This window comes from Aquarana catesbeiana, linkage group LG08 (genome assembly GCF_042186555.1).
Source record: "Aquarana catesbeiana isolate 2022-GZ linkage group LG08, ASM4218655v1, whole genome shotgun sequence".
NCBI lineage: Eukaryota > Metazoa > Chordata > Amphibia > Anura > Ranidae > Aquarana > Aquarana catesbeiana.
In genome coordinates, this window is record NC_133331.1 from 228417587 (window position 1) to 228434767 (window position 17181).

At 41.1% G+C, this 17181-nt stretch overlaps 1 protein-coding gene across 1 annotated transcript in view; it reads right to left on the reverse strand.

Moving 5' to 3' along the window:
* Positions 1-202: 202 nt before the first annotated feature.
* ADAM8 (ADAM metallopeptidase domain 8) overlaps positions 203-17181 on the reverse strand; it is a 57146-nt gene continuing 40167 nt past the window's right edge. The window contains 6 exon segments of the mRNA XM_073596920.1: positions 203-2684; positions 10989-11072; positions 11980-12027; positions 12864-12932; positions 14020-14082; positions 15013-15205. Coding sequence (XP_073453021.1) covers positions 2649-2684; positions 10989-11072; positions 11980-12027; positions 12864-12932; positions 14020-14082; positions 15013-15205 — 493 coding nt within the window. The 3' untranslated portion in view covers positions 203-2648.

Here is a 17181-nt window from a genome sequence, read left to right on the forward strand (position 1 = left end):
TATTCCTTCCTGTCCCCTATAAGTAACAAGTCGTTTTGTAAATCTATGGAAAGGAGAAATATATTTTAGATATTCCAAAAATAATGTTATGTTTTAGGCCTTAGTGGGTTAAATGCGTGGTGAGGAAAGTGCGTCACCCCAAAGTATTGTTACACATAAGCAATTAACTATATGTCTACATAATTTCATTCTGACACACACATTTTGTTGATCACTTTTATTGTTTAAAACAAAATAAAAAAAGAAAATACAGCAACAGTGTTAATCGTAATCTCACTTTCAACTGATCTTTCACAAACAGTTTATACAATAATTTATGTCATAATTATGTCTGCCCAAGAAGACCTTGCAATTTCGTGCCTTAGAATTCAATGCAGGGTTCTTTGCAGAGAAAGGTTAAAATAAAAAACATACATAAATGCAGCATATAAGAATTCACATAAAAATAAGGAGCATGTTTTCAGTCCAGCCAGGAAAGGTATTTGTGCATATTAATAAATTATCCTTTGCTAAGCTTGGTCACACACCACAGTAAGAGCGAGATGTCACACGGATTTATGAATAAAGCACCAATGTGTTTGGACTAGGCAGTAACCTAGTCTAAACATGTTCCTAAACTTGGTGTCTGAACGCTAAACACATTCTTAAGCTATGCGTTCCAGCTCTGCTGGGAGTCATAGGGTTACAATGATAGAATCATGACTCTGAGTCACAAGAAATCCTATGACTTGAGTTTTTCATGGTACTTATGTGTTTCCAATTACATCTCACAGTGGAAATGTAAGACAGTCTGGCTTTGAGATGAAAAACAATAGTCGTATTTTTTTTTTTTTTTTTAGTTCCATTTTCTTAGGTTAACCTTTTTGGTTCAAAATAATCCAAAAGGCCAGCAAGAATATATGAGATGTAACATACTATATGTTTCACTTATATTTAAAAAGAAGTGTGCGTGTTCAAAGGCACCCAGGACAAGGCATTTATTACTAAAGCAGTTTGAATCTGCATAGAATTTGTACCTATAAGGCCACATGCACACTAGGGGGTTAATTTACTAAAGGCAAATAGACTGTGCACTTTGCAAAGTGCAGTTGCACTCTGCAAGTGCAGTTGCTCCAGAGCTTAGAAAATGAGCAGAAGCTCTGCTGACTTCCATAATCCAATCATGTGCAAGCAAAAATGCAGTTTTTTTATTTTTCTTGCACATAATTGGGTACCCTTTGCAAAGTGAAACTTTACCTCATTTACTAAGCTCTGGAGCAATTGCACTTGCAGAGTGCACAGTCTATTTGCCTTTAGTAAATCAACTCCTAGGTGTTTAGCCCCTGTGCATCCAATCTCGGCATTTTTGTGCATGAGGCACAAGTGCAGTGTCCAGCCCTGCTGATTGCAGCCTGTCAAAGTCCACTGGAGACTGGACAGGCCTGAATGTTGTACTAAGAGGTACTTACATTTAGGGCCCTATGCATTCAGTGACGTATACCTGGAATGCAGGTGTTCGTCACAGGGCATAGACGTACAGGGCCCTAAATGAGTGTACCATGAGGTACAGGGCTCGGCCCTGTTTGGCCTCTGCATATTTTAGCCTGCCATAAACTTTGACAGACTGCAGGCAACAGGGCTGGATGTTGCGCCTATGCCCCCGGGGCACACTAAAATGCTGGGATTGGACGCACATGGGCTAAACGTCCATGTGTATATGGTCTAACTCAGTGCCCAGGAATGAATTGATAACATGCATACATGTGTACCTAATATGTAAACAAATGCTTCCTCCAACACGGTGAGGACCGCATTTCATAAATATTAATATAATAATAAAAATACTAGTACAGTACATGTTTTGAAATGTTTGTGAAGCAATTGAGAGAATCAAGCATTGTCTGTGTGCAAAACCCTCTCTCAATATAGAAAAAGTTCATGTTACAGTGAACAATGATGTAACATTGGAACACTGAGCTATAGATCAAATCTTTAAAACTGTTCGAAATAAAATGATTCATGTTAATGAAATGTGTGGAGAAAAATACCAGCATTGGTATTTTTATAAGTTAAATCCCTTTTCTCCTACACAAAAATAAAATCATTTGAAGTGTGCAAGAAGCAGTGTAAGTAAACAGATGCATACTTTTCTGTCTTGTGCCATACGGGAGGTGCTTCTTTAAAACAAGAAATCTTCTCCCTTATGCGCACACACTTTAGTGCAAATTGTGCTGGTCAGTAAAGTACAAGTCCCACGATGCATTGAGTGTATTACTTTTCCTTTGCATTCAGCAGTTCATCTTTCTTACATAGCTCAGGTTGCTATTCTCGGTCCTGTCACAAATGTCCAGATGCCAACAGTAAATTCTTCAGGAGTGAGTAATTTCCAAGTTTGGAATGACTTGACTAATTTAAATAGTACACATAGTGCACATTGCAAAAGTTCTTTCATAAACTGTTCCACTAAAACAGGTTTACTTTCGAAGATGTTCACTCTTTATGTTTCAAGTAACAGGAATCCACATCACACGTCTTTCTGCTCACATTAAATGAAGAAAGGCACATCTAGCACTGTAATGGCAGTGAGGACACCATGATCAGCAATAGGCACCATCACAATTATACAATCCCTCAGTCTTTGGTTAGTCTAGTGTAGGTCATGGAAAATATCATCTCCGTGGAATAGGAGGTCTTAAGGCAACTTTCTGGAAAAAAAAAAAAAGGTTCAAAGTCATGAAAATGCTATTGAGTGAATATCTTAAAAGTCATACATTTACCAGGTCCACCTTTGATCTGACTTGTAAGTTTGAATTTAAATTGTATTTTTAAATATGATTTTTTTTAAAATGCATCGACCTCTCCACCCACTTGTGTGCAGGTCCTAACCCAGGACACCAAGCATATGGGCTTGTATCACTATAAGTAGTGTGTATCAATATAAAATCCAAAAATAAATATACATATGCAATGTAAATCCAAAACATACTGTATATAAAGTCCAATAAAGTGCAAAAACTCTTATGAAAGTGTCCAGTGCTGTAACTACAAATAAGATTTTTATAACAGCTTACCTGTAAAATGCTTTTCTTGGAGTACATCACGGGACACAGAGCACCTTAGTAATAACTAAATGGGCTATTGACCACCTTTAGGTGAATGGACACTGGTATAACCAAAAAGGAAACAGGAAGTACCCCTCCCATACAGGGAGTACCTCTGTTTTTGTAGCAAAGCAATATATATATATATGCCAATAAGAGGGGCGGGACCTCTGTGTCCCGTGATGTACTCCAAGAAAAGGATTTTACAGATAAGCTGCTTTAAAAATCCTATTTTCTTTATGGTACATCACGGGACACAGAGCACCTTAGTAAAAACTAAATGGGATGTCCCAAAGCAATGCCACCTGAGGGGAGGGAGACACAAAGCAAATAGCCGCCGCCAGGCGTGAGGACCCTATACTGCTGCCCGCAGCACACTGCTCCCAAAGGCGGTGTCCTCCTGCCATCTTACATCCATTTCATAGAATCTCGTGAATGCATGTACTGATGACCAAGTAGCGGCCTTGCAAACCTGAGTCACAGAGGTTTGGTGATGCACTGCCCATGAAGCACTGACTGCCCGGGTAGAGTGCGCTTAAATCTGAAAGGGAGGAACCTTTCTTTTCAGGCCATACGTCTGACTAATCACCTGATGAATCCACTTAGCAACAGTAGATTTTGATTCTGCCTGACCCTAGGGGGCCTTCTGGCAACACAAACAAAACATCAGTTTTCCGTATCTGAGCAGTCGCTTTCAGATAGGCTTTAATTGTTCTCACTACATCGAGAGACTGTAAGAATTTTTCTTCTACAGAATGAGGTTCTGGGAAAAAGGAAGTTAAGGAAACATCTTGATTCAGATGAAAACTAGACACTACCTTTGGCAAAAAGGTTGGGTGTGGACGCATCACCACCTTATCCTTATGAATGATTAAAGAGGGAGTCCACCTAGAAAAAAAAATATTAAAAGCCAGCAGCTACAAACACTGCAGCTGCTGACTTTTAATAAATGGTCACTTACCTGTCCTGGAGTCCAGCGATGTCGGCAGCCGAGGCCGATCAATCGCTCGGCTCTCGGCTGCTGCTGCCGCCATTCTCTGTGAGGGAATCAGGAAGTGAATTGTTGCGGCTTCACTTCCTGGTCTCCTACTGCGCATGCGCGAGTCGCGCTGCGCGTTCTAAGTGGTCCCTGCTATCTCCCGGGACCTGTGTGTTTCCCAGGAGACAGCGGGGGGGGGGGAGCGGGGGGTGACTCGCGTGGGAGTCTATTCCCGGAAATGGGTGCAGATACCTGTCTAATACAGGTATCTGCACCCCCCTCCCCCCTGAAAGGTGCCAATTGTGGCACCGGAGGGGGGGAGGAATCAGATGAGTGGAAGTTCCACTTTTGGGTGGAACTCCGCTTTAAGTATGGCTCTTTACAAGAGAAAGCAGCCAATCTGATACTCTTCTTGCAGAGGTTATCGCGACTAGGAAAATCAATTTCCTTGTCAAAAGAATCAAAGGAATATTCCTTATAGGTTCAAAGGGTTGTCTCTGCAACATCGACAAAACCAGATTCAAATCCCATGGGCACAAGGGTGTTCTGACTGGCGGATTTATCCGAGTTACCCCTTGTATGAATGCCCGCACTAAAAAATGCGGAGCAAGCGGCCTTTGGAAAAACACTGCCAAGGCCGAAATCTGACCCTTGATTGTACTCAAGGCCAGCTTAAATTCTACTCCTATTTGTAGAAAGGCCAGAATTCTTCCTATGACATACCTACGAGGATGCCAAACCTTGGTTCAACACCAAGGGACATAAGCCTTCCAGACCCTGTAATAAATGGTCCTGGATGCCGGCTTTCTGGCATTAATCAGGGTAGTTACTACTGAACCTGAAAGCCCCCGATTTTTCAGAATGTGGGCTTCAATAGCCACACCGTTACATATAGCGTTTGTAAGGCAGGATGCAATACCGGTCCCTGCGACAGCAGGTCCAGACGAGGCGGAAGAGTACAAGACTCTCCTGCCATTCTCACGATCCCTGCATACCAGGGACTTCTGGGCCATGCCGGGGCTACTAGGATTACCGGCTTCCATTCTTCCCTGATTCTGTGAAGCAGCCGTGGTAGCAGCTGAACTGAAGGGGAATGAAAAAAAAAAATCAGTGAAAACTGATCCCACGGGGTCACTAACGCATCTACTCCGAGTGCAAGTGGATCCCTTGTTCTCGCCACAAAGTTGTCCAACGTCTTGTTGAACCTGGACGCTAATAGATCTACGTCAGGTGTACCCCATTTTTGGCATATGGCCAAAATTACATTGGGATGTAAAGACCATTCCCCCGGCAACAGCTGTTGACGGCTCAAGAAATTTGCCTGCCAATCTTCCACTCCTGGAATGTAGACTGCAGATAGGCAAGGAATATGTTTCTCTGCCCGAGACAGAATATGGTCCACCTCCCTTTGGGCTGCGTGGCTTCTTGAACGGTGGTCTTCTAGAACTGCTCCCCAGCCCCATAGGCTGGCATCCGTAGTTACTAGTTTCCAGGAAACTGGAATGAAGGATTTCCCCATCTGTAAATTCCTGGTTATCAACCACCAGTTGAGACTCTGGCGTACTTTTGGAGCCAGATTCATTGGATAATCCAAGGCTTGGATCTGTTTGTTCCAAGCAGGCAGAATACTGTGTTGTAACAGTCTAAATGGGCATAGGGAACTGCTTCGAAGGAAGCTACCATCTTCCCTAGTAATCTTATGCAAAGGCGAATGGAAGGACCCTTCTTTGCCTTGACCGCCTGGACCAGCTCTCTTAGAGCGTTGACCTTTGCCTGAGGCAAAACCAGGCCCAAATACTGCAGCCCTCTTACCGGTTGTAAGGATGATTTCTCTAGGTTGAGAATCCAACCCAGGTGTCTCAGATAACTGACTGTTCTGGACACCTGAAAGTGGCGCTACTCTACCGCAAACCGCAGAAACTTCGGGTGAGCGGGAAATATTAGCACGCATCCTTGATAGACTCTTTCTTTTACTGGGTCATTGGGAACGTTTGATCTTAGAAAACGTGATGATGGAAACTCTTGGAACTCTAGTTTGTAGCCTAGGGCTACCACAGAGAGAACCCATTTGTCTTGGATTTCCTCTAGCCAAGTTTCTGAAAACCACCGCAGTCTTCCCCGACTCGATCGAGCGGGGGTGCCCCTTCATACGGAAGCCTTGGGATTCTGTTTTGTGGACTTCTGACCCCAGGGCTTCTTGTAGACCTGTGTATGGTTATGAGGCTTATCCTTTGCCCCTGACGGTGGAGGCTGTCGATACTGCCTGGAGGCTGTTGCCCCAGGCTTTGAAGGGGAAGTTTTAAAAGAAGGCCATCTATTCTTTTTCTTAACCGGCAGAAGGGTAGTTTTACCCCCAGAAATCTTTTGGATATACTTATCCAAATCTTCCCCAAACAGCCTTTCTCAATGAAAGGGGAACCCAGCCAAGAGCTTCTTGCATGGTAACTCGGCTGACCAACTCTTTAGCCACAAAGTCCTGCGCATATGTATCAACATAAGCGCAAGGCGAGACACCTGATGGATAGAATCATTGATATCGTCCACTGCAAAGTATAGGGACCTAGGTAGTTCAGCTAAACTTTGGGCCTCTTCAGCTTGAGCAGGAACCCTCTTAATGGCCTGCTTGAATTCATCCCAAAGGGATTGGCAAATGCCTATTGCTGCCACTGCAGGCTGTACCACCGCAGCGGCTACAGCAAATGAGGCCTTTAATAAAGATTCCAACTTCTTATCAGCTGGATCTCTAAATACTTGTGCGTTGTCCACTGGACAAGTTAAACTCCTGTTCACAGAGGAGATAGCAGCATCTACCGCTGGCAACTCCCATCTCTTTGAGAACTTTTTCTCCATATGGTAAAGAACTGAAAATTTCTTCGGAGGAGAAAACTGCTTATCTGGGTAATCCCAGTCAGCATAAATCAGTTGCTCCAGTAACGGGTGCATAGGGAAAGCATGAGAACCCTGTGAAGGTTTTAGCGAACCCAAGGAGGAAAAGGAAACATTATCCACCTCTGCAGGAGGCAATATCCAGAGCAAACCAAGTCTGTAAGGGATTGAATTAGCAATTTCTGAGCTTGCGAAGTTGAGAAAGGTTCTTCAGATGCTGAATCTTCATAAGAGAAGTCACCTGAACCTCCTTCTCTCAAAGATACCCCAGTATCATCTGCCCATTGTTGTTCCAATGCTGAAATGTCAAGGGCAGGAGAAGCATAAGCACAAAAAAGCAGAGGTACTAAACAAAGTGCATCTACTGCTGAGCTTTAGTCTAGCAATTACACAATATGCTGATATAAATGCTCAGTCTCAATACTGAGTAAACGTGCCTCTTGGAAATGCCTGTATCCACACACCCATACAGCTTACATGCCCTTGTGCGCTCTGTGTCCCTCCATCAGCCAACCAGACACTCCCAGAGTGTAAAGCTTTTAAGCAGTGAGCCTCTCCATGTGCACGCGGTGGCGTTAAAGCCACGCCCCACAGACAGTCTCCGCCCCTTTTTTTAAAGGATCCCTTTCCTGCGCTCCGCGCAGAGATAACCGGCCCTGTAGTGAGGATGGATCGGGGGGTCTTCAGCAGGGGGGAACCTCTCTGATGATGGATGGTCCCCCCAAACCCCTACTGATGGCTGACCGAGCAGGAGAAATAGCAATGCTGCCGCAGAAGCTTTTGCTGACACTTGAGCACAACACAGGGGAAGCATGGAATGTTGGAAGCCAGGTATGTAGATTTTACACCCTCTAGTGGCAAAACACAGGCAAGGCATCGCATACTCATACCAGAAAGATTAAGTGAATCATATATATATGCACATTCCTTGTAATCTTTCTGACTTACCTGATCCCGCCGCAGGACTGCTGGAACTTATTACAGACAGATCCAGCCTTCACCCATCACGACAGGCCGTGTCCTGCAGACCTTCAAGGACCGGGTCCCCTTTCACGGGTCCACTTCCTTGGACCTGTACAGCACCCTGCCGGGAAACTCTTTGGCTGTATCAACATGACCAAGGTGCTGAGTCCCAGGGTCCAGCTCTCAAAAGAGAAGCATTACAGGCAAAAACCTAGTTTCTTCTTCCACAAGGCCATCCATTTGGCTTTCAAGAACTTTAGATGGATCCGTTTGTACAGCCCCTTGATCCTGTCCAGGATTATTTAGCGGAGCTCTCTTAGTACTTCATCAACTGTGACCAACACCTTAGACACTGGCGAAAAAACTGAGGTACTCCCTGTATGGGAGGGGTTATATAGGGAGGGGGACTTCCTGTTTCCTTTTTAGTTATACCAGTGTCCATTCACCTAAAGGTGGCCTATAACCCATTTAGTTATTACTAAGGTGCTCTGTGTCCCTTGATGTACGATAAAGAAATTCAAAATATCATAGATTAATAAAATGTCCCGTGCAAAATAGTGTCCATGCAAGGAAGATCCTTATTTCCGTGATGTCAATCATCCACTATTTTTCTTCTCCTTGGGATTGGCTTGGTATTGAGTGGATGATAGAGTGTCATAGTAAAAGTTCCAAACAGTGATCGGTTGAGTCTGGCTAAGCGGTGGTTTCCTGGCTATACATCTCTATGAGTTTTTTGCTGGTCACATTCATTTGCCAGAATTATGCATATCGTTCTGGTGAGTGCTTTGACATAACTGGTGGTGGAGCACACTCGTGGAGGTGAAGCATTAAAAATAGTGGATGATTGGCATCATGGAAATAAGGACCATCCTTGCGGGCACTATTTTGCACAGGACAATTTATTGATAAATTATATTTTGAATTTTGTTACTTGCAGCACTGGACACTCTCATAGGAGTTTTTGCACTTTATTGGACTTTATATATTTTTTGGAATTTACATTGTATATTTTTGGATTTCATATTAATATGCATTTTCTGTGATAGCGCTGTCTACTTGATCTTTAGTTTGTTTGATCACTGTATCAATAGGATAGCAGCTGCACTATTCACACATTCATAAGGTTTTTTTCATTCACAAGATCTCTCTGGCGTAGCTCTAATTTAGTTAATAAAAAGAAGTGTGCCAGCTCCATGTTAACATTATACAGAACTAAAGAGGTGTCGTCCCAGTAGGCGTTATAGTATTCTAGAGGTGAACCCCCATCCCAATTTTTCTGCAGAACCGAAACACCCCCCACAGGAGTGCAACTCCTCTAATGGGACTTTTATCATGGGGTCACCTCTAATAAAGGTAGGAAATAATAGAATTTTATATAAAAATAATTGTATTTATTAGAATATCCATCTAAAAATCATTGACATGACCTAACAATACGTAATTAAAATGGATGCATCATTTATATGCACTCCTGTGGGGGGTGTTTCGGTTCTGTTAACATTATACCAGCAAGGATACTCTTCAACAGAGAATAATATACTAATTGAATATTTATATGTGATCATAAATAGCACTTTAATCTGTTAAATGAGAATAAAGGTCCCAATGGTAGAAAATCTCCTGAGCACTGCAGCACTGAAGCTCCATGAACCCCTCTCCTTGACCAGCAGGCATCAGCCTGCCACCATCAGCACCTATCGCCTATTCTGATCAGGTAACTCATCTCACATTTAAGAGCTGCTCTGTGGAATTGTCTATATTAACAAAAAAAAGAAAAAAGAAAACCATAGGGAAAAAAAGTTATATTATACTTACCTTTCCCCAACTTTCGTGTTTCAGGCATGATGTCATCCTCCTGTCGATGAGATTTGTACTGTTTCCTCAGATCTCACAAGATGCAGCATAGCACTAGGAGTGTCTTTTCAGTGAGATTTGGAGAACATTCCCCAGGTCTTGTCGGTAGGAGGATAACATCACCCTTGCATATGCATTGCCGGCAGAAGTCAGGGTAAAGGGCAAGTATACTGCCTAACTTTTTCCCCCTACAGGTCTTTTATAAAACTTTTTCAGCTACATTTTAGCGAAAGGAGTTCCACTTTAAAAGGAAGCTTAACTACACTAAATTTTTATTAAATGCGGTAACAGAAAATCAAAGCATTTGTACTTAGAATGGATACAAATTACAGAAAAAAGGAGCAAATAAGCAGTTCTATTAAATAAAATAAAAACGTTTAAAACAAAGCAGAGAACAAAAGAAAGCAATAAAGTAAACAAATAATAAAATCTCCTTACTGTCTAAGGTACCTACAGACATAAGTGAACATTCTCCCAGTCCAATCATTTAAGGTGAGATTAGGGAAGTCAGCTCAGGAGGATGAATAGATTTTCCCCCAAGACAAACCAATGCATTCCTTCTCCCTGCTCCATGGCCACAAACAAGTATGTTTTCCTGATGTAAATATACATTTCAGCACAATTGAACAATTCCGTGGCTGGATGGTCACCTAGGGCCATCCAACATCTAGTGAGCCATCCGACATCTAGCTAACTGTAATAATTATTAGAGACCAGTACAGAGACTTTTTTTGGAACACAGCCAGTTGTGTCTTGTGAGGAAGCCTGAACACAGACAGTATCTTTTAATTCAACAAAAACAACCATCTATCAGTTTCACTACTTTGTTTGACTTTTCTAAGCCATGTAAACGAAAAGAATTTTCCATGGTAGAATAAACACAATTACATCACATATGAGTAAAAATAACTCTCATACCAAGTTAACTATGCCATCACTGATGGGGGCTGTACACTTCTATGCTGGCATATAACAGAAGTGTCTGGGAAGGAGCTTTAATCTTGTCACGTCTAACAAAAGTAAGAATGTTTAGCATGGACGTGTTACAGAGCCTAGCAGTTTATAAGCTAAAGCAATTAGACATTTATTAGTCTGAACCACATGGCTAAAATGTATGGCCCGGAAGCAAAAATGTGTAATCTTTTAAACTGTAGACATTACAAGCATGAAAGAATAATTTTAGTGCCATTATTCTTAAGAATGTACTGTTTTCACTTAAAACTCACATGCATCGGATGAGGGGTAGTTTTCAGGGCTGATGGTTTCAACGGTGGTAACGGAGCAGAGGCAGATGGCTTCTGTTTTAGTTCCTAGAAATATAACAGCGTTTGGTAACTATGTATCTAACTATGGAATCTACTGTATGTATTATATGTAAAAGAGTAAGCCTTTCCCTCTCTAAAAAAAACGGGTATACCTCTAAGGTGGAAAAAAAAAGATCTCCGGAAAGGGCCAGATTGTTCTCAAATGACCAAACCTCCTTTTATTTGGCCAGACTACCATTAGCAAATTGTCACCAACTGTGGGTGACAAATGTAGATCCTAATCTGCTGAGTAGCTAGAAAACACAAATTCTATAAGCACTAATGCTATAATTCTAGAAGCAGAAACATTTTAATTTACCTTCACATTATTGACTGATTTTCTCTAAAAAGAAAAAGTGTATATATTCAATCATTCAATTCAATATTCACTCAATTTAATTCTATCCACGCTTTCTTGGGCCAAGACTGGGCCAAGATTGGAGATATTTCCTGTCTTATTGCCACAACAGGAAGTGAGGGGGAAATCCCTGGTAGTCACCAGAGTCACTGGAAATAGTGTCCCCATTGGAAGATTTTTCCTTCATTGTGGTTACCTCCCTCTGTTGTGGTTACCACTCAAAACTCCTTTCACGTTCACCAATAATGGTCACCAGGAAAAATAGAGGGTGAATATCCCTAACAGGGATAGAGGCAGTAATAAAAACAGGTGTTCTGATCCCTCTCCAATCTCAATCTAAAATTTTAAAAATAGTTTTGCCTTCAGTTGTACTGTAAGCATTATGTATTTCATTACCTGACTTATTTATTGTAACCAATCCCTCTCTAATGCCTATATTTAAATTTAAAATCACGTTGACCAAAATAAAAAACATGTGTAAAAGAACAAGGCTGTGTGGAAAAATATTGGTAAATGATAAACCTCATAAAATGTGGTAAGGTGTAAGATAATTACCGGTTTAGGTTTCAGCATTGGCAATGGTTTGGTTGGGGGTGTTGGTTTCTAGAGAAAAAAAAAAGCATAACATTTCAAATACCTACTCCTAATGGTGCTAATTAGGACAACTGAATAGATGCACAGACAGTTAATGTAAAAATGGCCATACAGGATTCTTTTTTTTTTTTTGGTTCAACCAGCAGCTTAAAGGAAATAAATGAGCCCATTCCTCCATCCACACATTTGAGGTGAATGGGGGAATCTTCCCTTCTGTGGTATTGCTTTCAGAAAATGGTGAGCCTTCCCTGCCGTCAGAATACAATGATCAGCGTTGCTGGCTATAGCCAGTAGCACTGACTGTTCGGGAAAAACCTAAGAGGCTGCTTACACACAAGTTGATCGACAGATCAACTGTGTACAACCAGCCTGCCAATACATAGATCAAAATTTAGCTGGTCCCTGCTGGACCGGCCAAATTTTGATCCATGTATGGCTGGCATAACTCTTCTCACTTGCAGGCATGCTTTAAGAAAGTCATAGACATTAAACTATGATTGTGCTGTTGACTGCAGAAAGATCACTTATGTTAAGTTACAATTCTATTAATATTTTTTAATTGTCTGAACACATATTTGTGCCACTGGAGAAGAGTAGACAACGGGAGCCACAGTCGGAAATCTGGTATTTGGCCAAGAAAATCCATCTCAGACAACCATTTGTTGAATCATAATGACTGGCTACAGTGTCTGCTGCTAACCAAAAACAAGACAAATGTCATCAAACCTACTAAATTCAGATAACAGATATATGATGCTTGTGAGAATTGTAAGTTAGTATGTATATGTACTGGGCTTCTTACAAAGCATCTGCTAAAAGAGAAGCAATGTTACAATATCACTAACCGGTGGTTTGGCTGGTGGTAATACAGCTCTGCCAGGAGGTCCAGGTGGGACTACTGGAGGTTTTGTCACCTGAAAAGTCAATAGAAAATTATCAGATTCTAATGTGCTTTTACAATCCTTGTTAGTACACATTATTGTAAAATATTTATATTGTTAAAAATGTAAACAAAAAATTGAAGGTAAATTTTGGTAACCACTGCTCATTGCCCAATTAATGCACCGGCAGTGATGCAGGAATCCCTCCTGCCGAGCCATTGTCTTCTCCCGTTGGGGGGGCGGGGGAAGCCTCCCCTGCCAGAAGAAGACAGTGTTTATTGCTGGCGGCTACAGCAGCCGCTAGCAATAATCACATGAAAAACCCACCATGCTGGTTGCGACCAAATTGATCCATTGATCAACTTGGTACATTCAGCCTGCCCATACACCAATAATATCTGCACTGCTGTGTCTTCCAGCTAGCAATGGCACCCTTTATATCTTGTATAAGCATCAATGCGAAGGGAAATGAGAAAAAATATCCCTGACATGGCCACAGACAGAAACAAACAGCTCTGGAAACATTTGTAAGAGGTACTGAATTTTCATCCTCAATATCAGTAAAGGTTGATCTCATGTATGAAGGTCTGGTAATATTTCCTTTCGGTTACCCCATATTGGGAGACCCAGGGGTTTACATTTCCCCCAAAAAAAGTCTAATGAGAGTGCTTAATCAATGGTCAACAATTTCACATATGTATGGATGTTTGATTCATATTGGGGTGATGTTAAACCACCAACACATTTCCGAATTTGCATGTTCTTGAAATTGAAGGACTCGGTTTAGGTTAGACAAGATAACAATTGTGACTCATTGTGGCAGCATTAAAACCTGACAGACATTTTAACTCTCCCCCACCCCTATTGAAAACTAACAAGAAAACATTTGGTATGAGTTTGGCTTTGACACCTCCTTATTATCATGCTAACAAACAAAAACAATAAACAAGCAGGAGCACAATAGTGAAGGAAGTTTCATTCTTATCTTTGACAATCTGGTAAAAAGGGATCTGATCGGGAGAGGAAACTTTAAGGTATGTAAACACTTTCCGGCAGGAGTATGAGCCGCATCATTAACTGGGGCTATGAACAAATGTTTTTTAAGTAAAAGAAAAGTTACCTGAGGGGATCTGGGGACAGATATAGGTACTCTTGGTTGGGAAGTAGAGATAAATGAAGGGGTCTGTTAATGCAAAAACAAAACATTTGTCAAATACACAGCCACTGAAAAACAAAACGTCCTTTACATAAACCCAAAATAAACAATTCAAGAGATGGGATTTGACACCTTAACTAGACAAGAAAGCAAATGGCAAATTGCTTTACCTGCCAGCTAATGTGTTTACAAATAAAAAAATCACTGACATATCCTATTTTATTAGACCTGGCTAAACTAATTAATTAACCTTTTTTTTTGGTTTGACTAGAGTTAAGCTGATCATACACTAGCGGAGTTTCAGTTGCAAATTTTTGGAGCATTCAATTATCTAATAGTTTGGCGAGGTCACATTGATGACTGTTTTCATCCACAGCTATGAGAAAATTCAAAGGAGCATTTTGTCATTGAATGAACAAAATCCTGAATGTGATTTTTCTTCAGGAAAAATCTGCCATATTGGAATACGCAAGTACTAGTCTGAAATTCCATTTAAGCAGCAGGTCTGGATGAAATTTTAAGGACTTTCAAACAAAATTGAGTTAAAGATGGCAGCATCAAATGCTCCAAAGAATGATTTTTCAGAATTTCCATAGAAACCAAATCCTACTGGTGGATGACCAGCTTTAAGAATGGTAAAACCTCCACCAGGTTACATTTTCTGTCCGTTTCTCTGTGCTGAGGGCTACAGGTTAGTAAATAAGGCGAAGCTCTGCTGACTTCCAATCATGTGCAAGCAAAAATATTTTTTTTTGTTACATTTTGCACATAATTGTGTATTCTTTGAAAAATGATATTTCATCACATTCACTTAGCTCTGGGGAAAATTTATTTGCCAAGTGAAACTTCACTTGCATTTGGTAAATGGACCCCAAAGTTTTTCCATCTCTATATTGTGCAAACATTGCAGCTTGTCAGCCATTTGATCCTTTCTTTCTGGTTTAGCCTATACCTCACCTTCTCCGTATCTTCACTGGGAACTATAGTAATAAATGCAGATCGGGAGTCTTGTAAATTAGAGGTGCTTGCGATAAGTTGGGGACGTCCAATCAAGGGACTGGGGGAATCCTTCCTGATGTACAGTTTGTTGCTCATGCTCTCCTGAAACAAAGGGTTTGATAACCCAGAGCCTGACCCGGGTGTAGCCATTCTAGAGAAAAAAAACACAAGAGAATTATAATCCCTGACCTGAGCACTCTTAAACACTAACTACATCTGCAGAAATTGTATTCTTTGCAAATAAATAGTACTAATAAGGAAGATGTGCAAACTGGAGAGTTTCCCTTTGGGATTCTGCTCAAATACAGGCAGCTGAAGAACAACAATAATCGCCAACACATGTTCTCTTGTGCAATGTTCTGCAACTCAGATTATACAAACTGCTGCAAGCAAGAATATACTGTGGTCTTGAATGTTTATGAACTGACTAAGACTTTTCTATATTTATTTTATTGTCAGTTCTATGCATCTGTCCAGGCAGAACTAAAAGTTCATGCCTGTAGGAAATGTTTTATCCAAATTCCATGCATTTGTTTTGAATATTCTTCCCATATCTTAAAGCTGATCTCCAAGATAAGCAAACATTGTCTAAATACAAGAGGTACGTGCATTATTACTTGAATCTTGATGTGCTTTGTGTTTTTATTGCAATAATCCAATGTGAAACTTTGCCTCTCTGCAGGAACTTCCTGTAATAAAGACTGGTCACTGCTGTTCTCTCCCCTTGTGCAGGGTGACTGGTCTTGTATCCACCCCCCCTGTAGTTTTCTGCAGGCAGCCTGCTAGGCCCCTCCCACAGCTCTGCTCTCTGCACAGGCTATATACAGCACAATGATGATTTTACTGCTGCTTTTACAAGTAATATCTGGATTTATAAAGGTATTTCGTGCACACAAAGTGGATGAATATCTTTGAGGCTTCTGAAGACTAGATTTAAATGAAAATGTTTGTGCTTGGATTTCAGCTTTAAGGTTCTATACATTGGATACATTAAATCACAATAATACTGTTAATTTAGCAAACTGAAATAAACAGCATAAGAAGTCCAGCAATTGTTAACGTGACTCTTCCACCAGTTTCTATTTTTTTCCAGAGTTTAATTTTCATTGTGCATTGGAGGGAGAACACAACTGTAGAAAACCACAAAATCCATCGACCATGAAGCAGGAAATGATCTTAACACAGCTGTAGGAAGTGGCCAGAGAGGGGAGCGGTTGTGGTCCACTGCAGATAATGATGAAACACCATACAAATTCATCTCTAATCTCTTAAAAATATCTGTGCACAGCACAGTAAAGCCTTCTTCTGGCCTATTAGAGATTCAAGAGATTTTACAAGAACTCCACACATAAAGCTGCCAAACTTTGTGAGAACCTTCCTCACTAACTGCTCTGCAATAATACTACGCTAATTCAAATGACCTGGAATAGCAATTTGACTATTCCATGGTAGCTGCCTCTCAAAAAACAAGCAGTTACTACATTTCCTTGGAATAACAATAGTGAATTACTTCAAACTAAGCCTCAGTTCACACTATGAACAGCATGTGAATCGCACAGGTATCACACTGCATTCCAGTTAAATTTACATGCGGTGCGGTTTCAGTGTGGTGCGATATTAACCAATTCATTTTGAAAGGGCTCAAATCGCACTGCATCACACCATAACCATGCATACACAAATTTTGGAATTGCACTTCAACCTGATCACATGGTACATTTATACCATGCGATCCGATGCAGGCAAACGCACTGCGTGTGTGACCTGTGTTTGGGTTGTCATTAAGATTGCACTGACACCTGTTGTGGATCGCAAGGGCAGTGCAATTTGAATGCGGTGTGGGAAACGTGCACGGATCGCAGGGTTTCCCATGCTGCAGTAGTGTGAACCTAGGCTAAGAAGCCAATACTTTCAAATAATAGTGAAAAAATGATATCCTATACATAATTAAAGCAAAACTGTGCTGACAGATACAAGTGCTGGCACTGGTAACATCTACATAGTTACATAGTAGGTGAGGTTGAAAAAAGACACAAGTCCATCAAGTCCAACCTATGTGTGTGAATATATGTCAGTATTACATTGTATAACCCTGTATGTTGCGGTCATTCAGGTGCTTATCTTATG